This window comes from Thunnus thynnus, chromosome 9, assembly GCF_963924715.1.
Source record: "Thunnus thynnus chromosome 9, fThuThy2.1, whole genome shotgun sequence".
Taxonomy (NCBI): Eukaryota; Metazoa; Chordata; class Actinopteri; order Scombriformes; family Scombridae; genus Thunnus; species Thunnus thynnus.
The window spans coordinates 9,264,531-9,286,674 of record NC_089525.1 but is presented as its reverse complement, the minus strand read 5'-3'; the positions used below and the strand labels follow the sequence as shown (position 1 = coordinate 9,286,674).

General features: G+C 38.9%; 1 protein-coding gene across 1 annotated transcript; it reads left to right on the top strand.

Moving 5' to 3' along the window:
• The first annotated feature begins 6,515 nt into the window (after positions 1–6,515).
• Positions 6,516–20,543, top strand: LOC137189058 (endothelin receptor type B-like). The gene is made up of 8 exons (XM_067598704.1): positions 6,516–6,809; positions 11,346–11,881; positions 13,118–13,230; positions 13,321–13,525; positions 16,217–16,366; positions 16,455–16,588; positions 16,694–16,802; positions 17,530–20,543. The coding sequence occupies exons 2-8, from the start codon at positions 11,495–11,497 to the stop codon at positions 17,668–17,670; spliced, it is 1,239 nt and encodes a 412-aa protein (XP_067454805.1). The 5' UTR covers positions 6,516–6,809; positions 11,346–11,494; the 3' UTR covers positions 17,671–20,543.
• Positions 20,544–22,144: the final 1,601 nt, after the last annotated feature.

Sequence of the window (22,144 nt, the reverse complement as noted above, 5' to 3'; positions counted from 1 at the left end):
GAGAGGCTGCTCCTCACTGGGCAATATGCCCATCATGTCATCTTTTTGGAACAAAGGTTAGCACAGTGCCAGAAGCAGGTGAGTCCATGTGTATAGTACCATAGTGCTGTTGGATATAGGATGGCTTACCATGTTAAAATCTATTCAGCAACAAGGAGATCTGACAGAGGAGAAGGAGCATGCAGCCTAGAGTACGTGTGTAGACTTGACACATCAACTCCCACGCTGTGAAGACCAGGAATGTATGACCTCAAAGAATGGACAGACACAGACTCTCTGTAGCCTCTAGTTGAACGCAGGCCTGCTTGCTGATAAGCCTCCATGGTCCAGTTGTTTGCTCCTCATCTGGGTCTTGAAGTTCTGCAGGATCAACAATGCTGCTTTCATTTCAAGTAGTCTGATATGGCAAAGCTCCTGACACCAGCTATTTGACTTCATAAAGCCAAGCATGAGTGGTTATACTTTCCACAGATTTTTTAAGCACTGACAGCCTGGCAGAGTCCAGCTGTACCCCCAAATATGTTTTCATTTTTTCTCGACCAGTTTCCTGTAGGTAAAGCATGCAAAACAGTCTATGTACAATTTTATACATTTCGTGGGCACTCGAAAACAGACAGAATATTTGGTGTTGTGGTAGCCTAGTGGTTAGGACGTGAAACATTTACTGTAACTGTAATGTCCCCAGTTTCACAACCCGGGACTTTTGTTGCATATCGCTCCCCCTCTTTATTGCATCACTTCACTACTGTCTACTTTTGAATAAAGGCAGAATTTCCCAAATGGCCAAAAAGAAAATGCCCAGAATGCCCAATGGAAATCTTTTCATTACAGTTTTCCTTGACTGCTTACACACTGTAACTGGGCCTATTAACTTAATATCCCAAACCATGACGCCATCTTTCCCAAAACTATAAACACTATTCCCCTGTTTTCACTCAGGTGCTCATTTAGAAAGCACTGGCATTCAATATCATTAACTCAATTCATCACAGCTGGAACCCAATTAACACACAATTCTCCAGGTGGAAACACTATGAGTCAAAATTGTTCACACACCAGTCAAAACCTCAGGATAGATAGATAACAGGGCCATGGTTCAGTTCACTTATTTTGTAAAAATGGATCCACAAAGACCTGAAGCAGAATAAATGTGATTTCTTTCTTAAAGTACAAACAGTTTTTTCATTGGTTTATATCAGTAAATACGTGGAAAAGATTTCACTGAATTCTGCGTTCTTTATCGGTTGCATATTTTTACAGTACATTTACTTTTTCATTCATTTTCAATTTATGACTACAGTACACTGAGGAATTAAAAATGTTGAAAATGTGTACATGTGTTGTGCCTTTATATTGTGTTCATCATGTAAAGAGATTGTTCTGGGGGCGAAACCATAAGCACCATTATTCATTGCATTAACAGGTTTTTACGGTACTGTTTTGAATTGATATCTCCAGTTTGTAATGACTATTTTGTAGTGTTTGTGTATTTGATGGCTTTTCTGTGATGTCTGAAGGCAAAGTTTGGTTTAGATGCAAGATTACATGGTTTTGAGTGGAGAGTTTGGTATTGACGTCGAAGTTTGAAGTGTTTGAAGATGAGTGTGCAGTTAAACATTTGTGTTTAGAGTTTTGGCAAATGGAGCATAATTTCAAGAAATGTCTCTTAGCAATCGAGAAAAACTGTAACTTGGCGGGAAACAGCTGCATTGTCACTACTAGAAGTATTTTGCAAAAGAACCTGCATGCAGCTCTGAGGTATTAAATGGGTCACTATGACACCCAGTGAACTGCCTTTAAGCATCGGCCTACATCTATGACAAGCCCTCCTCAAACATGTTTAGCTTCAGCTCACACGAAACCAAAGATGATCAAGAGTTGTTCTGTGAAAAAAAAAGAAGGAAGTATAGCCAAGCACTATAAAATCAATGTCCAGAGGGATGATTAGTCCTGATGTTATACTCCACCTCACAGCAGATCACCGATTGGGGAAATCCTTGGAAGAGGACCCACTATTGTGAAAAGAGCACATACTGGCCGGTTCAGGAAGCTGGCAGTGCATGATGTTCTCTTTGCCAATGAGAACTGATGGTAGCTACCGAGCTGAAAGAGGAATAGAAGAACTTCTGGTGAAGTCATTCTTGGCCAGGTTGTGTCATGGTTGTTGAAGAAAGTGTGAATGAGGAGTAGGGTTGACCCTGCCCTTTCTCTAAAATAGTATCCATAAAGTTCAGTAGGTTCATCCTGATTTACTGTGCACATTCATCTACATTTTCTGTGCTCAAATATGTGAAGATACAGAGGCTGCTGTATGAAACTAGACTACATGAATAGGCACAGTTCATTGGAGCAGCCGTGTTTGGGGTTAAGGATCAGATTCAAAGAATCATACACAAACATCAACACACATCATTACCTCAAGGCTTTGGTCCAATGGGACATCAGAAGCACGAACAACATCCAGACAGCTGCAAGGTTGCAACACTGTGTATGTGTGAGTTTCTTTGTGTGTGTGTGTGTGCGAGTGTTGCAATGTTGGGTGGGGTGGTGGGGGTGCAGAGCAGTGGGGGTTGTGTTATTTGGGGGAGTCACGGGACAGATGAAGAAGATTTCTGAATGCCTTCGCAAAATGTTTTTCTTTATTCTATGCTTTTGTTTTTCCTTTGCTGTGTGCTGTTCTTTTATGAGAAACTCAGTGACTGACAGAGTCAGAGATTTAATTATTTTCTGTTGTGTATATTTGTGCATGCAAACCATTGCATGAGACCACTGAATAAACCAGCTCTCCCCCCTTGTGTTAATCCCTCTGAGTTCAAGAGTTCTGCAAGAAAAAATCATGAAGCAATGGTTGTTTGTCATGTTTGTTACCATTACAGCTTTGCTCTTATGAATCTTTGCATTTGACCTGACTCATGCGTTTTTTCATAGACGCTACAATGAAAACAAACATGCTCCACATTCTCAGAGTTTTTCAAAGCAAGGCAATCACAATGCAGTTACCATCTAATCCATTTAGCAAGCTTCAAAATAATCAGATTTTCATTTTGAAAGTTCATATTGCAGATGCTGTTATTGAGGGGTTGCAGAAAGAGTTTTTGGTTTTAGACATAAGTTTTAGATTTACAGCATAAGGAAACATTCCCATACACTTCTCCTCAGGAGGAAACATTCCCCCCTGGTGCTGGTTGATTTATGTCAAGGGTTATATCTTTGGTGCCTGATTTAGTATGAATCATTGGCTTATATCAGTACACACTCCCAATCTGGAGTGTCTATCGGCCAGTGATTTCTTGAATTTTCTCCCATAATCCATATCACCATGCTGGATGTGCCTTTTATAGGACTTCAGATTCATTTATAAATATGTATTCATATATTCTTTTTCAAAGATTCAGACTAAGAAAAACAGTCTTGTTATTAGCTTGATGTCTGTTGAACTTCTCTGCTGGGTTTCAAAGGTTTTCTTAAGCCTCTTAAGAGTTCAGAGAATTCTTTCAACCCATGGATGACCATGTAATCCTTTATATGAAAATCACACATGAAAATCAGCAAATTTGGAGTTACAGGGTTTTCACATGATAGCAGTCATATATTATTTTAATAGACACAAAGACAAAACCTTAATGTGATTTGAGATGGTGCCAGGTTACCCTGATGTGTCTCATGTCTCAAGACTCCGAGTTATGCAAAGATGTCGTGGGAAAATGTGCATGATATGATGCACATGCATTTAGTTTTTCTATTTGTTGTAACACTGCAACTGTTGTGATACAGTATGATCTGTCCCCCTAAATTTAAAGTCCCCCTCCACTCAAAAATGTGTTTTGCTTGTTGTTATTTCAGTTGGATGTTTGAGCTTCACTGTGCAGAATGATGTTTGTGCAGAGTTTGACACCAGCTGTTTTCACATTCATCTGCTGAAAGTTTCTCTGAGCTCATTGAAAACTGTAGTTTAAACCATACCCACAAGCAAGATTTGTGACACCACAACTAGTTTGGAGCCAATCACTGTCCAGTATGCAATTTACATAAGTATGATGTGGAAACTTGAAGCCTCTAGTGCACAAACACTGACAATGGACTTTACAGTGAAGTTGGAGACATTTTGCGTCCAGTGGTTCAACTTTTGAAATGAAATATATTTGCATATTCATAGAGGCTGGATTTTTCAATGAGGGTGATTGAGTAGGATTATAAGGTAATTGAGCTTTTTGTGGAAAAACCACATCAGACACAAATTATTATTTCAAGCAGACTATTTTTTTTATTAACTGTATCTTAAAACTTGTCTTGAGAGGATCTTTAAAGGAACTCAAAACTTCAAGAGGTAAAGCTGATGTAATTAGAGCATAAGTGAGCAAAAAAGATTATTTTTGTGACTTAAACTGTGTTTAAATGAAGGGAACAACACATTGAAATTTAATTTGTCACATATGAATGTCTGGTTCTAGTTCTTAAGGCAAAGTTACTGAGGAATGAAGTGATAGAAAAGTTCCAGTAATGGGACATTTTTTTAAAAACATTCCCAGAAAGATTAGAACAACACTGGGGGGTGGGGGGGATGTAAGAAACAGAGACTCTTTACAAACTTGAGGATGACATCTCTGCACCCCAGCAGCCATGTGGTGCACAATGAAGCATCCTATCCTAGAAATTTTAGTCAGGTTCCTCCCTCTGGACATCAGCCTGAAGACGGAGCTCTGCCTTGTTCCTCAGCCATTAGCTCCGTTGAAAGACATGAAGAGTGGAATCCGTCTCTCACAGTTTGTCTTTCAGTCAACCTTTGTTTTTTTTCCGTCTCTGACCCTTTTTTGGTTGAAAACGAACTTGTTGAAATTCAGACGCTATCAGGAACTACAGTACATGACTGTAAAGTTCAAAGTAAACTTGTTTCCTACGCAAGAGGATGAAGGGTGTTTACAGATCAGGAAGAGGTTTACAGTAACTATCCAACTGCATCCTTATGCCAAGGCCACAGCATGTTGTCTCCTCTGTCTCTCTCACACATACACACATAGGCTACACACACACACACATACACACACAGGTGCAGAGCAATTCAATATTGAGTTGAGGGGAGATAATGCATAGAACTATGTGCATAATGGTGATAATGTCTACTAATGATTTAATAATATGAGACCGTGCTAATGACAATAATGATGCACCAGGAATAGTTGCCTCCTAAAATAGAGCAGGGGATGGGTGTCATTAAACAGACTCCACAGAAAGGTCCTTTGTTTGGTGTGTTAGTGTGTTAGTGTGAGCGTGTGTTAGCGTGTGTTTGTGCGCCCACCAGCTTAATGGCAGTGGTGACGGCGCGAGGGGTGGGGACGTTTTACGAGATTGCTCCTGTTTTTTTTTGGTGTGAGTGTGTGTTTGCACATGTGCAAGTGTAAGTGTGTGTGCATGTGTGTGTCACAAGCATTGAAAGAGAAGTGAGTTTCTTGAAGTGTTGTGAGTTGTTTTGGATTGTTACTATGCAATTATTGATATGTGTTCATTCACATGCATCTATTCATGAATTGCTCTCTGTATTACGTTTTTTTGTATTATGGTCATGCATGTGTTGATCTGACGGTGGATGCGCAGAACAACGAGCACTCACAAACTCTTCCTGCTGGCGGATAGTGTCTCTACAATATTACATAAAATATTATGCAAGAAAACATTAAGATTAAGGATAACAAATTGCAGTTTCAAGTAATTGTAACAGTTGATGACAGATGCCATGCATGTTAATGTGTCTGGGAGACAAAATGTAGCTCACTCATGATCAATAATGTCTCTCAAATTCTCAATCAAATTCTGCCACAGTTACCGATCAAAATGGGAAAAAAGTGTAGATTTTTTTTTTTGTCTTAAAAATACTAAATGCAGTCCATTCAGTAAATTCAAGATACATAAACCAGTAAGAAGTTATTTATTGGTTGTTGCTGGGTATAAGTGTTGCTGTGTCTAATTGCTTTATATTGCTTTAGAGATGGGTCTCTCATGGGACGAAGCACAGGCGAAAGCACGAGACAGGGTAAAGGGGCGGCGTAATTGCGGCCTTATGTCCCAGAAGAGGGACATAAGGAAGAGGATAAGTAAGTAAGTAAGTGTCTAATTGCTTTATACTGTTAAATCAATGCATCAAACATATTTTTTTCCCCAGAGTAACTAACTGTATAACCAAAAATGCAATAATCCGCAATGCAATTTGGTGTAAACATAAAATGTCACAAAACGGAGGTGGAGCCAACATCTACCTGAATAGTTTTGATAGCCTAAGTGCTTTTCCCGGAGGAAGATGATGTCAGGGAGTGTGTGTATCTTGTGTTATAAAGTAAGATCCTGAGGGGGAAAACCCTGGAGTCCTCTACTGAAGCTTTACAGCTGCATCTCGTCTTTCATCTCCACGCTGCAGCGACACTATGTGTGCGTCATCAACGAAATAACCAAAAGAAATATTTAATAGTTGTAAGAGAGCTGAAAAACTTCATGTGTGCATTTTAGTCGCGTCCTGGCAGCGGAGAGGGAAGGATGCTCGTGTCTGGGATGTGATTGGCTGTTTGTGCAGCCTCCCGGCTCGTGGCTATAAAGCCTCGTACCGTCGCTCTGTGCGTCAGAGCGCAGACGAAGCAGGGAGAGGATCCGGACACACTGCAGGACACGCTGGACACACCGTGAACTTTCACCACTGGAACACATTAGAGAAAACGTAATCATAAAAAAAAGCATCAAGCCAAGTAGCGGAACTCTGCTGGAATATTGATCGGGAAACTTTGGCCCTGAACACGCAGGCTACACAACAACATCACGGTCCGGTAAGTCTAGACTAAATGTTTGGAAGATTAATTGATAACGGCTTTAATTTAATTAAACGCAGACTTCAAGTGTAAGTGGTAAAGGAGTTGTTTGAAGTGTGCAGAAGTAACCACAACCACATGACTTTACTTACTGCGAGTTCTTATAACGGCAAGAAAACCTATATTTTACATGAAAAAAAGGCTCTTTGTCCATCTGTCTTGTTTTTGAGTTTTTGGAATCTATCTGTTAACTTATTGGCTCAAATAAAGTTTGATGATTTTATTCCGTGAGTCTGCGTAAACCATTTCACATTTGCAATAAATGCAGAACGACAACTTTGCATGTCAAATATGCCTCGCTGTTTTGTTCATACACCGCAGAATTTCAGATTTACCGCCATTAAAACTCATTCAGTCTTTCGTTCTGGAGTTTTATAACCTATTTAAAGCCGACGTGTTGGACTGAAGGCTCTTATATCATGGTGATATCAAAAATTTCATGCGGTTACGCAGATGAAAATAGAAGGCTTGCTTTGTTGCAGCTCGAATAATCACTGATAGTGCTGATGTGTCTATACCAGACACACAGTTTACACACTTTTTCAGTTTCACCACCTGCAGCTATGTGCACCTTGTGCGTTGGCTTCATGCAGCGCAGTCTGACACATGACACAATGTGCAATAACATGTTTAAATTAAAAGGGTGAAACTGAGCTCACTGGCTTTTTGTCTTGGATAGACAGGATTTATGGGCTGTTTTCATGGTGGAGGCCTCTAACAGCAGGGAACTGGCAGAAAAACTACATTTCACACTTTGACAAAGAATCTAAAATTGAGCTATAAACTGAATCTGTCACATCCGTGTATTTAAGTGCAGTAAAGTTTAAACTCTGCTGTTTTTTTGTTTTTTTATTCTGAGTCATCCATCATTAATCTTTTCCCATCTTTGGAAAAAAAAAAGGCATTGTAATGGCATGTATATTGGTGTTTGCATTTGGACTCTTATTCAGTATTCCTGTTATGACCATGAGGTGTTCCTGTTATTCCAAACTGGACACATGGGGGACAAAATAACAGGAACACCTTGAAATGTCAACACTAAAAAACTACAGAGTCAAAAACACTTCTGTGACTCGATTTCAACAAAAGCATGATATTTTTTTATTTATTTCAGAGTATGTTGCCTTACATTTTATGCTGTTTGTGTTATTGCGTCCTTGATCATAGTCTTGTAATATTTGTGAGGCATCTTTTTGGAGTTTTTACATCCAACTTAACACATCCTAAAAGTTCCTGAAAACATCTGATAGATTCTGGCCACAGAAAAAGCTGAATTATACTTTGAACTGGTTATTACACCTCATCAAATAATCAAGCCAGATCCAAAACATTCATGATAACATTACGCCATCCCATTCAAAATATTATGTAATTTTATAAGACTTTCCTTTTTTGTTGATCCAGAATATGAAGACTTGCACCCAAAAAAGCATCCGTATGAAAACAAAATAATGTTGTGGATGTTAATTCTCCAATTTCTCCAAATTAAAGAGAATCCATTTTATAAATCTGCTGAAACTTCAGGTTTCATTCTGTAACTTTGGAGCAGTACTCTCAGTTATTTGCTGGTGTGGATCCACCCTCTCCACATCTTCCTGCCATCTTCGCTGTCCTCCTGCCTTCAGGTCACTCTCATGACTCCTGCGCTCTCAGGCATACCTCAACTCTCAGTCTTTCCCCTCCTCTGACTTTGCCTTTCCTGTGCTTTCCTTTTCCTCCCATTGTTCCTCCAAACACTACAGTAGATCAAACTGTCATTCACGTTAATCTTGACCTCTTTTATTGCCATTTTGTTCCCGTGCTTCGTTGTTTTTTCGCACTTTTCAACATGCCACTCTTCCTGCGTACAAACATACATTTTCTGATTCCCTCCGCTTTCACCCTGCAGCTCCTCCTCCTTCTTTCTAAGATGTGGCGCCAGCAGAGCTTAAAGGTCAACGATGGTTACAAAAGTGAAATCTATTAGATTAAGGGGATCAGCCCAATTAAAACTCAGCTTTCCAATTAGATCAGACAATCCTGCTCTAACATAGCCTAATGAGCTACCATCTTGTGTAAGGGCAGGCCAGCACAAAGGCATTATTGAGATGATAAAGATATGAATGGAAGATGGCCAAATTTTTCAAAACTGATTTCTTGTGATATGTGTGTGAGTTCATCCATGTGATTTTGTCTTTGTGTGTGTGAACAGAACAAGCCTCTGTGTTCTTGAGTCAAATGCAGCTATCAATGCCAGTTGTGTTTGAGAGAGTATTTGTCTGCGTGTGTGTGTGTGTGCGTGCGTACGTGTGTGTGTGTCTGTCTTTTTATGATGTGTTAGTGGCTCTGCATGTAAGTGTAAGGACATGCTTCGATGTGTTCAAAAATGCTGTTTTAAACTTTCCAAACCATGGTGTTTGGACATCTGTTCAGAGATGGAGAGATGATTGAGAGAGTGTTTGTGTGTGCATATGTGTGTGGTGTGTGTGTGTATGATTGTGCGCCTTTATAGCATGTCTCTATGGATATGGTCACTATTGTCAATCCACTCATTTATCTTGAGACGCCTCAGGGCATTCTGGGGGCTACACATGATTCTTGGGAGGCCCACAGCCTTGCTAGAGTCCTCTGTGAGAGAAAGCATCTCTGTCAGACACACACTCACTAACACGCACATACTGAAACACTGTTCCCCATCTGATATATAAACTCAGTTATCACTATTCCTATTTTTCTGTTTTATCTTTCACCACCCCCCTCTTTTTCTGTTCATTTCACCCCCTATCCTTTATTTTATAGTACTTTTCCATAGGGCTGGGCGATAAAACGATAACAATAATTATCTTGATATAAATTTCCTATAACAAACATTCAATAAACGTTCAATATAAATAAACTGAAAGGCTGGGTTAGCTCGCACCAGCTACTGGGGGCTAGTTAAGTCCTTTTGGGCACAATAGCATCACGTGACAGACCCAGAAGTTGTAATTACATGGTTTGGCCACTATGTCAAATTGGCTTCAAGGCCTGCGCTGTTCTTAGGGGCTTGGTGACAGAAGCCCACATTTGAGGCATTTAGGGAACATCAGTAAATTGTAGCATCTACCAATAGTCTGCATGTGAGGCATTAGTTGGGACATCTGTAATGTAGCTTCAGAAAATAACCTGGGTTACACTTACTTACACTAACTGCAGTCTGAGCCATCTTACATATGAACTGTATCACACTGCAGCACTTAATTTTTCTATTAAATTAAGCAGCACCTAATCTTTCTATTTTTATATTAATTTTGTTGAGGAAAAAGGGCTGAAAAAAGATTTTACTTAATTTATTCATGCATATTTTGATATTGAAAAAAGATTTCATCATTATAATTGTTTTGAATGTTCATGTTTGACAAATGTTTGTCATATTCTGACCATAAAGAAAAAAAAAACACAATTAACTTTCACTCAGGAGCAAAAATCAGCCTTTAAACATAGAAGTAAGTTTAAATAAGGTTAAATAGAAATAATTATTCGACATTCATCATGATAATTATCAATATCGGCTGATCAATAGTTATCACTGATCATGATAACATTTTTGACCATATCGCCCAGACCTACCTTTCATCATACAATTTTCCACTTCATTATTGATTAATCTGTTGATTATTTTTTCAATTAGTCAATTAAGTTGTTAATCAGTTTAGACAATAAAAAAAGTGAAAAAATGACCATCACAATTTCCCAGATTACAAGGAGATGTCTTCAAATTGCATTTTATGTCCGACCAACAGTCTAAAACACAAAGAAATTTCATTTTACAAATGTATTAAATGTAGAAAAGTGGAAAATATGCACATTTGAGACGCTGGAACCAGCAAATGTTTGGCATTTGTGCTTAATCAGTAGTGAATACATGTTTTAAAAAGTTAGCAGTCACTTTTCTGTCGATTAATCAACTAAATGTTTCAGCCCTAGTTGTCATAGTTGTAATGACATATATTGTGTACACGTGCTGGTGATGTTCTTGCTATTTTAATGGATTTTTAAAAACAAAAATTCTGATGAAAATTCCTATGACACCTGCAATCAAGCATGGCATTCATCTCTTTTAATTAACTGGGGTATATGTGTGTGTGTGTATGTGTGTGTGTGTGTGTGTGTGTGTGTGCGTGTGTGTGTGTGTGCACCCTACATATGATGTTGTAAACTGGTGATACCCAGGATGCCAGACAAAGACTGATATCAGCCTCAAATGTTAAACAAGTTTGTCTCCCTGCCGTGTGAAGATGCTTTTGCTCTTAGTTCATCACCAAAAATAAAACAGTTGGTACCGGGTACACTACTCTCTTTGTTGTCAACAAATTAACTCACAAGCCTCTCCTGTTCATTAAAGACTTAAGTATCACCAGTTCAATAAATAACCTCAGCATGCATGTTGGAAAGCATGTATCACTGTTTTGCTGAACACATGCAACTACTTTCCTCTCTGTGTGTAACATGATTATTTGTCCATTTTCTCTGCAGGAAAAACAAGTTCCGACGCAGACCCGCGCTTCCAGGCCCACGGCAATGCCCAGTGTGTGAATATGTGTGTGTGAGTGTGTACTTGAAGACTGCTGTGTGACTTTGAGTGAGCAAACGTCTTGCTGTGTGAGTGCGAGGCTCGTGTGAGGATGAGGGCCGTCGCTCTGCTGTGTCTCCTGATGGTCGCCGAGGTTGGAGCCTCTCGGTTCGTCCGTGACTCCAGAGGCGGGCTTGAAGCTTCAGAACCCTCCAAGAACAACGCCTCCATCCTGCTTCCACCCTCACGGCCGGGCCGACCGCGGGGCTCCTTCCCCCCCATGTGCATAAAGCCTACGGAGATCAAGCACGCCTTCAAGTATGTGAACACCATCGTGTCCTGCCTGATCTTTGTGGTGGGGATCATCGGCAACTCAACGCTGCTTAGGATCATATATAAGAACAAGTGTATGAGGAACGGACCCAATGTCCTGATTGGCAGCCTGGCACTGGGGGACCTGCTTTATATTATCATCGCCATCCCCATCAATGTGTTCAAGGTAACCACGTTCATCCTGTGTGTCGGTCTGTTTACAGTGTTTCCTCTGACTGATGATCTCTGCCAAGTCTCAAACACTCAGAACCTTTTGGAACTGTTGAATATGTCCTTATCATTTATGTAGCCATTAGATCAGATTTCTCTGTTTATTTGACATAAAATCATAAGATGCCATAACTTCAAATTACTTAAATTAATTCAATTTATTATACAACCCTGGGCCTGTGTCTAATTTAGTATGACTTTAATCTAAAGCCATTCCCCTGCACTAGACTTTCATAGTTATGGTTGAGTTGTTTTCAACGCCTTTCTTGGCACATCCTGCGGTTAGTTGTGATTTACAAGTTTCTTTCTGCGGTTTGTCTCTACGTTCACTGTGATTTGTGTGGTTTTGTTCGTTTTTCCTTTTTTTTTAGGATAGACTGAGCAGACTTTACTACCATGACTATAAGGGATCGCTCCAACTAAAAACTCAATAAAAGCAGATGTGAGCCAATTGTTAGGGAAAACTGAAGTGTGGGGATTTTAGGAAAAACTATGCCTTTGTTTTCTTCACTCGCCTCGCGTGTGAGGCCCAATGTGCCAGTCATACTGTAACTACAACTGTGTGCCAGTCGCAGGTTCCAAGAAAAAAGAAGAAAACAATATGTAAAATGGGTTTTATTTTCCAAATCTGATAGGATTCATTTCGATTGAATGAAACTGGGACGCTGTGCTGCGTTATCAAGGAAAATCAGAGTAACAGTCACTCTGATTCATACTTTCATAGCTTTAAAGGTCCTGCAGTTCTGGGATTTTTTTTTTTCAAATTTGCAACTCAAGCTGTAATGTTAAGCATGAAAAGAGTGGGTGTATTTAAGATGATGATAAGATTCAGCATGTGCTGAATTGATAACATGGGTGGTTTTATATGAAAGGTCATTCTTTCAAGACCCTAGAGACAATACTGTAGATCTGCTGACTTGTACAAAGTAGATTTGTTGTTAAAGACACGACATGTCCTGATGCTGAACTGATTTGGTCCCGCCTGGGAGAAGGACTTTATCAGAGAGGAGGCACACTCTGTTATTGGTTTTGGCTTTGGCTGCTGTAGTAATAAAGTAAGACACGAGGAAGAAAGGACCCCGAAATGAACCTCAAAGAGTCTGTCCGTGTGTTTACACAGGTGACCCTCCTCAAATTTCTCTAACTTCAAATCTCTTTCCTGTCTGTGTGTCTCCACTATTTTTGTCTGTAGCTAATAGCTGAGGACTGGCCCTTTGGGGTGTACGTCTGTAAGTTGATGCCGTTCATACAGAAAGCTTCAGTGGGCATCACCGTCCTCAGCCTGTGTGCCCTGAGTATCGACCGGTGAGTACACTCCCACTCTACGCACACACCTGACACATGTTAGTGCTTAATTAACACGGCTAAAGCATATGTTTGTGTGTGTGTGTGCAGCTACCATGCAGTGACATCATGGAGCAGAGTAAAGGGGATGGGGATCCCTCTGTGGAAAGCAGTGGAGGTGACTTTGATCTGGCTGGCTGCTGTGGTGTTGGCGGTTCCCGAGGCGCTGGCATTTGACATGTTGGAGATGCCGTACAGAGGCAACAAGCTGCGTGTGTGTCTGCTGCATCCAGAGCAGAGCGCCGGCTTTATGAAGGTACGTACTGTGAGGATTAGATGAGTATCATGTCAGCAGTTGTGGAAGAGGGATTTTAATTCTTTACGTCAGTAAAATAATTCAAATTCAAATGACAGATCCCAAACCAATATTGCCAAAGCAGTACAGAAAATGATTAAAATAAAACTCTATTAAAAGACATGCATTCAAAATCATAAAAAGAAGTACAGAAGTTTCTTTAAAATGTACTTTAAAGTCCTAGTGAAATGGAAGTTAGAGCATCTTCAGCATCTGTACTGTTACATATTTCCCAGTGAAACTGAATATTTGAGCGGTGTACAAATACAAGAGGGATTTAAATCAAACCCTTCGCATCTGATTGATTTGATTAAAGTACAGGTATTTCAAAATCGTACGTACCTATCTCTGCTTTGTAAATGAACAGAGCCAGACAGATGTTGAAAAAAAATGTCATTTGTGCTCTCTGTGCGCACAGAGTGTTAACATCTTACATTCGGCCAGACTAAGAGTCTGCAGCCACGCTAGCTGCTCCTTGAGGCTGTTCAAAGGCACACCAGTGTTTTGAGCTAAATGCTTAACTCATGCTCACATTGACAATGTTAACATGTTGATGTATGTGACCTAGTTTAGGTCTTTTAGCATGCTAACATTTGCTAATTGCTGAAACTGACAGAAATGTCATTACTCTGCTGGTATGTGGTTGTAAACAAAAGTATTAGACATATTTAAATTTTGAACTCATGGCGCCAGAGATCACCAAAGTCATTAGGCTTCATCCATGAATGTGTCTACAGAATTTCACGGAGTCCGTCTTAAAGCTGTTAAGATATCTCAGTTTGGACTGAAGTGGTGGGCCAACCGGCATCCCTGACCCTAGAGTCACGCTGCTAGAGGGGCTAACAAATTATTCTTGACACCTTCTGGGCTCTTTTTATCCAAAAATGACAACCCAGGTTAAGGATGAAAAGCTGCATTACATTCACATGGAAATATGTGAGATCATAACAGGCGATGGAATGCCTTTTACAACATAATAAACTTAAACAGATAACCAGATGGATAATTCGATTTTCCTCAAACGATCAAAATAACTTCAGCTTTGCAGAATGTAATCAAGTATCAATTCGACAGTTTTGCTAGGGATTGCATGTTATCATTTCTTCACAGGCATTTGGCCAAAACATCTTGCACATTAGATCTCTGATCTCATCTGATTTAGATCTCTCTATTAAGGCTAACTTATGAAAAAAAAATACTTGGACTTTGCTCAGCCTGCACCTGATCTTACTTTCAAGTTCTGAAGTCCTGAAGAACTGATTCACTTCAAAGCACAGCGCCTGAGCAGCAACAACACAACTAGTGTGTTTCTTTAATCAAGACTTGTTTTTTTCGTTTTCAAGCTCTGCCAACAAGAATTAGTCATTCCAAAAACTGTAATACAATACATACACAATGCGTCTAAATCATGTGAACGTGACTGTTTCTCATAATATTCATGGCATGTTTATGAAGCTGCACAGTAAAATGAAAATGCAGACATTTCCAATGTGTAGATATGTCAAGTTTATTTAAACCAGAAGGCCTTGAAGGGATTGTGGACACGGTGGAAATAAAATATAAAGTTGCGTCTACGTCTTTTCATGAATAATCTGTCATTTTAAGTCAGTGAAGTGTAATTTGAGTTTAATGTCATTAGCAGAGAGTCATAATTCAGGCTGAGCCAGTGGTGTATTGACTTCATCGAACAAATGTCCTCAATTCACTCAAAACTAAAATTTCCACAAGAGCCAACAAGTACAATAAAAGATAGATAGATAATAGAATGTGTATCAAACCAAAGTCTTGACCTAATTTAACATATTAATATTAACTTAATTTAACAAATATTAAGTTCTGGAAGTTTGCTAAAAAATCTCTCTATATTCAATCCATAACCAGCTGTAACAATATGTCTCAACTAAAATCATATTGCCTCAGACAGGTAGTATTAAATATGTATATATATATATATATATATGTGTGTGTGTGTGTGTGTGTGTGTGTGTGTGTGTGTATATACTACACACACACACACACACACACACACACACACACACATATATATATATATATATATATATATATATATATATATATAAATATATATATATATACACTGTGTGTGTGTGTGTGTGTATGTGTGTGTAATCATTGGCATTGACATAAAAATAGTACTAAAATATGTTTTAAAATATTTCTTGAAACAAATAAGTAACAGTTTGCTTGCTGACCATTTAGTTTTATGAATAATGTCATGTGCCAACAGGTAAGACTGATATTGAAACATATTTCAGTATTCTGTGTTATCATGAAAATAAAAGAGAGTTAATTTTTTTTCAGGTTGAAATTGAAAAAATCCTGTAGTTTAATCTTTGAGATAACACTTTCAAAATACTGTAAGTCATCAAGTGTTTCAGAGTTTCACATCACCTTCAACTTCACATGTTTGTACAATGTATGTTTTGACAGGACCAATTCTATGAATACATTTATAAGAAACATCTGTAACCTTGTTTATAATACGGTATTTATGTGGTGTAGTGATTGCTCTGTTCCAGTGCATCTGGCCCAAGGCCGCATTCCTGCTCTGACTCATCTGTAGGAACATACTAATGTTGTACATGTTGTATTTGTTGCTGCACATTTTGTGAGTGGTTCTTTCTTTTCCAGTTCTACCAGGATGTGAAAGACTGGTGGCTTTTTGGCTTCTACTTCTGCTTCCCACTGGCCTGTACAGGAATCTTCTACACTCTCATGTCCTGCGAGATGCTAAGTCGCAAAAAAGGCATGCGGATTGCACTCAACGACCACATGAAACAGGTATACATGCAAATTCAAACCACCGTAACCATAATCTGTGAGCCTCGAAGGCACCCAGTACCAACAATATTGGTCTTTGTCTGTGTAGCGGAGAGAAGTGGCGAAGACGGTGTTCTGCCTCGTGCTGATTTTTGCTCTCTGCTGGCTGCCGCTCCATCTCAGCCGTATTCTAAAGAAAACAATCTATGACCAAAATGACCCCAACCGCTGTGAACTGCTCAGGTAGCTACAAATATAGCAAAGCAAATACATTGCACACTTATTGAAAATCCATCGTTCTCTGCTTCCTGTAGTCTTTGCTGTTAACTTTGCCTTCTCTCTTGTCAGCTTCCTGTTAGTGATGGATTACATCGGCATCAACATGGCCTCCCTAAACTCCTGCATTAACCCCATTGCCCTCTACTTTGTCAGCCAGAAGTTTAAAAACTGCTTCCAGGTAAGAAGACACACACTAGCTAAAATATGGTATTATTAGAAAAAAAATCAACAAAAAGCCATTAAAGGGGACATTTTATGCTTTTTGTGATTTTCAGTTATTTTTATCCTGTTATGATGTTGGATATCTACAGTATGTTAAACATGGTCAAAGTTCCAAAACTTGAAGTGAACGTATATGAAACTGCTCCCTGCAAGTCAAGTGCCCAGGTTTCAGCCTGCTCTGACTGCTACGTTTGCAAAGTTACCTCTACTTGCTCCTGGTGATGACATCAGATTGTTTGTGAAAGCCCACAAATGGCAAATGGCAATCTGTTCCATTGCCTTAATTGCTAAGGTTGTTTCACACATTGTTGATGTTGTCCACTTGATTATTTCGGAATGGATTTGGGCTCAAACATATACAGACGTATTTGTTTCCATTTTGAGTAAAGAACAAGAAAAAGAAGTGAAATCCGACTACTGTTTGTTTATGTAACCTCTGGAGCCACTGGAAGCTAACCAATCGGGAGGGGGGCCTTGAGGCGACAGGAGCTAAAACAGCATGTTTTAGATAGACACTAACCTGAGGGGCTGCGTAAAGCACCAGTACAAGATAAAATAGGAGGGTTTTTTTACTTTAAATCATGCAAAGATATTCCAGTAAAGCCCCAGAATAAAAATATGGCCCGAAAATGTGCATGATACGTCCCCTTTAATAATTGTGTGTGTGTGTTCTTGTCTCGTAGTCTTGCCTGTGCTGCTGGTGCTACAGAACATCTCCCCTGGATGAACGAGGTTCAGGCGGACGGTGGAAGGGCTCTTGCCACGGGAACGGACTAGACCGCTCCAGCTCCCGCTCCAGTCAGAAATACACAAGCTCTTCATAAACACACACACGCACACACACTCATCACACACCTCTTCTGCCAAACCCACGTTCCCAGCAGCTCCCTTTACAGAGAAACAGCGTCGTCACTGCCAAATACCCGGTGATCAGACACTTGTGAGGAGGGAAAAGTGGAGCGAGGTAGAAATCACTTCAACAGGACCCACAGCAGACTGAAAGACTGTAATAAAAGGATCGACCGCAACTGATGAATGAATTAACAGGACTGTACCTGTTCATGCTGTAACACTAACTGCAAAAAAGTAGGAGGCTACATAAATCTGTTCATACTCGACACTGAGGCTTGTGTAGAGGACTAAAAGTCTCTCAGAGGACCACTATGGTAATACATTTATGGAGAATGTTTTTTAGGCCACATGTAAATTTATGTACAGTATTATTTACTTTCAGATTGCAGACCTATGATTATATCTAGCCTTAGTGCTTCATGTATGAATAACAGCACTGATAAGTAGAACCTGTTGAAGCTTTAATACCTCACGGGGAAAAATAGAGGGAAAATGTAACCCTGAGCTATTTTCCAAAAAGCCTCAAAGGTGTGAGCATTTTCATTTATTTTAAAAAAAGGCACAAGCATGTCTCCTCATATATAAACGATCAGTGGCTGATTATCCGGCAATCGACTGCATGTTGTCACCACTCAACGCCCATGTGCCCTGGTGACATCATACCAGGGTAAAAAGGGCTCCAGTCATGGGGAAAGTCGTACATCGGAAATCTTTTATCTGGAAATCATTGCTGCTTTAAGTCATGTGGAGGGCAGCTGTTGTCCGAGAACACTGACAAATACCAGATGATTCCCATTATGCTACACAGAAGAGGTCATTATTAGTACTTGTATTATTGCAGTATTCATGCTGTTGGTAAATGGTCTCCATTTCCACTGTGTAAAAAGTCTCAACTCATCTCAATGTAGCTTCTATTTTTCTAAGAAAATATCACAAAACACACGGAGCTTATTTAACCTTCTACACGAGGTGATCGTCTATTATTTTCAAATATTTCACCTCTATCAGTGTGTGGTCATGTTTCATAGATTCCTACGGCTGGAAACTACTTCTAAGAGCTTCTTAAGGAATACATTTTCTAAAACTGACCCATTTAAAAGCTTTCCGAGGGTAAAAGAAATTGTGTACAGCTGGGTGTTTTTAAGAAGTGAATGTTTTTTTTAAAATTTCTCTTACTACCTAATGAGCATAGAAATTATTTAGATGTATTAGTTCTTTCCATTAAATATAGTGATCAGATAAATGCAGGTAACATTTATTATTGATTTAATGTGTTTAATCAACATTTGTAAAGGAGAGATACAGGCTAAAGAATGATCTCATAATGAGAAATTAATTATGTAGTGGGTGGAAGAGAGAGATAGTCCCAATATTCCATAATAACTTTAGAGTTAAGACAGATGTAGCTAGAGGTTGCCGCAAACACTAAGTAGTCACATACTTATGATAAATCTTGTGATGCCAACATATGAAGAAAAAAGTATTTACACTAGTTTTGGCTTATTATCCTTTGAGGAAACCTGCACATTCATGCATTAAATCATCATGAGTTATGCATTAGTTAAGCACTACTTAAATATATGATTTGTACTCTTATTATAAAGCTTTACCAAAACTTTAAACCTAAATGACTTTTTAACTCTGGCAGTAGTGAGCACATACACTGATGTACAAGCAAGATGAATCCATTTTATCCGGTGCTTTTTTTGCTCTCAGTACATCGTGACTAAGATGTGGTGTTGGAAAACTCACATATCCTGTGTTTTCTATATCACACTATTAAGCAAATGTTCTTTTACAACCTAATTTGTGCTCAACAACCAGACAATTGGCCTCATGAAAGAACATTTTCCTGTTTTTACTCTAAAACTCTTTTTTTTTCTGTGAGGTTTGCTCATACGAGCGTCCACAAAACACTAAAATTTAGGAGTGTCACTACTAGGAGACCCAGAACAATTAGAAATGTTTTAATCCAGCTGACGTGTCATCAGAGCAGCTCTGTGCTGTGACAGAAATAACGAGGGAATGCTTTGACATGCTAAAATGTCTTTCTAAAGCAAAGCCGTCCATGATAGGGGGTAGTCAAGGGATTTGACAGTCACAGAGATATTAGAGAGAATATAAAGTCTACAGGTGATGTTTTACTGTCAGCTGCAACGCAAGATGATAGTGGACAGAGACCTGCAGAGACACACAGAGGCAGCTGTCGGAGTGAGAGAAGTTTCCAACAACTACTGAAATGTGGTCTGCTGCGTCAAAATATGGCCATAAAAATGATAAAATCTAAAAAAACCTTTCAGCCTTGATGATGATAATATGGTAAACAGAATATTCATTTAGCCTTAAATTTGTTTTGTTAATTTGGGTATCATAAATCAAACAAGTGTTTCTCCTCTGTGAAGAAAGGCAGAGATGATCTGTTCATGACAGGTACGACAGGTCTGGACCACTCGTAAATTGTGCTTCTTGCATGAAGCCCAATGTGTTTGTTCACACAGCAGCATTTCCTAATAGACTGGATTTATGTTTAATAGATGAATGTTGAGACAAAACATTTCCTTTGCCACTGTATTACTGTAAGAGTCTGCAACAGCGCTCCAATCAGCTGATCATGCAGTATGTGATCACATCTATTTATACCATCTTCACCCTGTTTTTAGCTACATCTAAAAGCAACTGGAAGATCTGAGCAGCTTTGCAAGTATGGGACCACCAAGCTAGACATTAGGAGGTCATGTGAGGTTGAAGTAAAATGTAATGTGAATATTGGCCCTGGTGTTTTGAATTACATTTATATTGTATGTATTTGTTGAGAGTATGCAGTAATAAATATTATTTTATAGCATCTGTGTTGAGTTATTTACCGAGCACTTACAGTGTAATTCATTATTTTACAGTTATTCCTGGTCACCAGTGATCTAATCTCATAGTTGCTGACATGATATTTATGTGTACATAATATGGTGGGGTGAGTTTTCAGTTTTCATGTAACTGCTGTATGCTAATGAGTATCCAAAAGGATTAATTTTGCCTTAAAGGAGCAGTGTGTAGAATTTAGTGGCATCTTGTGTAACGGATTTAGCAAAATGGAATATAATGTTCATAAGTATGTTTTAATTAGTGCATAATCACCTGAAAATAAGAATCATGTTTTCGTTATCTTGAAATGAGCCATTTATATCTACATAGGGAGCAGGTCCTCTTCAACAGACCCCACCATGTTTCTACAGCAGCCCAGAAAGGTCAAACCAAACACTGGCTGCAGAGAGGCCACTAAATCCTACACATGGGACCTTTAAATGCTGCAAATATTTTTCGTTATAAAAAATGGCTTTAGTTATATTAATTGTGTAAGAATAAGATTATATTAATAAATGTTCAAATATTCTTTGCCTTCCCCTTTAAAATCAGAGTAGCCTACATCTGTGTTATAAGAGACCAGTGCATGCTTGACATGAGCGAACATAAACAATCATTTCTGCTATTGAGCGCCTGTCAAAGGTTAACAATTACGTCACGGGTTTCATGTTTTTTAGAGGAAAGGTTACATTTGGTTTACATCTGATTTCAGAGAAAGCTAGGCAAAAGAAAACATGTCAAATGAGGTACAAATGACTGTGGCGGTTTATAGAAGTCTTTTCCTGGTGGAACTGGGGGCCAGTTCCAAGAAGCAGGTGTACAGCGAGAAATGCTGATTACATCTAAGAGAAGATCTACTGTATGATATCAGCTCATGGTATAGATTTGAATGAGGTTCTGTGTTTTTCAGTAAAGCTGCTTCTTGGAAATAGCCACAAGTTATACAAGGCAGCATGCTTTGCTATTATTTATTAGTGGTTATTTCTTATTTTGCCTCTAAGGTTTTCTCTCTGAGTTTCCACGTCCATGTTACAGAGAAAACTAGTAAGAGTGGGGAGAAGAATTTTGTTGGGGTTTTTCTTGACATCTCATGAACCACACAGAACTGGCTGTGGTCAGTCATGTCATACTGAATATTCGTACTTGAGGTCATTAAGTACACTGCTGCATTAATAAAACTTAGTGTTGGATAAACAAAAATAATTATGTTAAATTAAATAATTAAATCAACAAATACAATACAGTACAATATATTACAAGTACTGTAATAATGATATCAGGAAAAGTGAGAAGAAAACAAAAAAAAAGCTCATAGATATTCATTTTGGAGGAATTTCCCTTCGAAGTGGTGAACCAAACATGCATTGAAAAGATAAAATATGCTTCAAATTAAACTTGGTATGAGCTTGAATTTCATCCCTTACGTACTGAATTCTGAGCTTTATGACATAGTGACATTTTGAACAAAACCACATCAAGCATGGTGCAACAGTTGAAATTATTGTTTGTAGAGAAAATGATTTATTCACATCATCAGTGCGCAAGTCCCCCAGTGTTGCTGTGGATAATTGATTCTATGAACAAGCA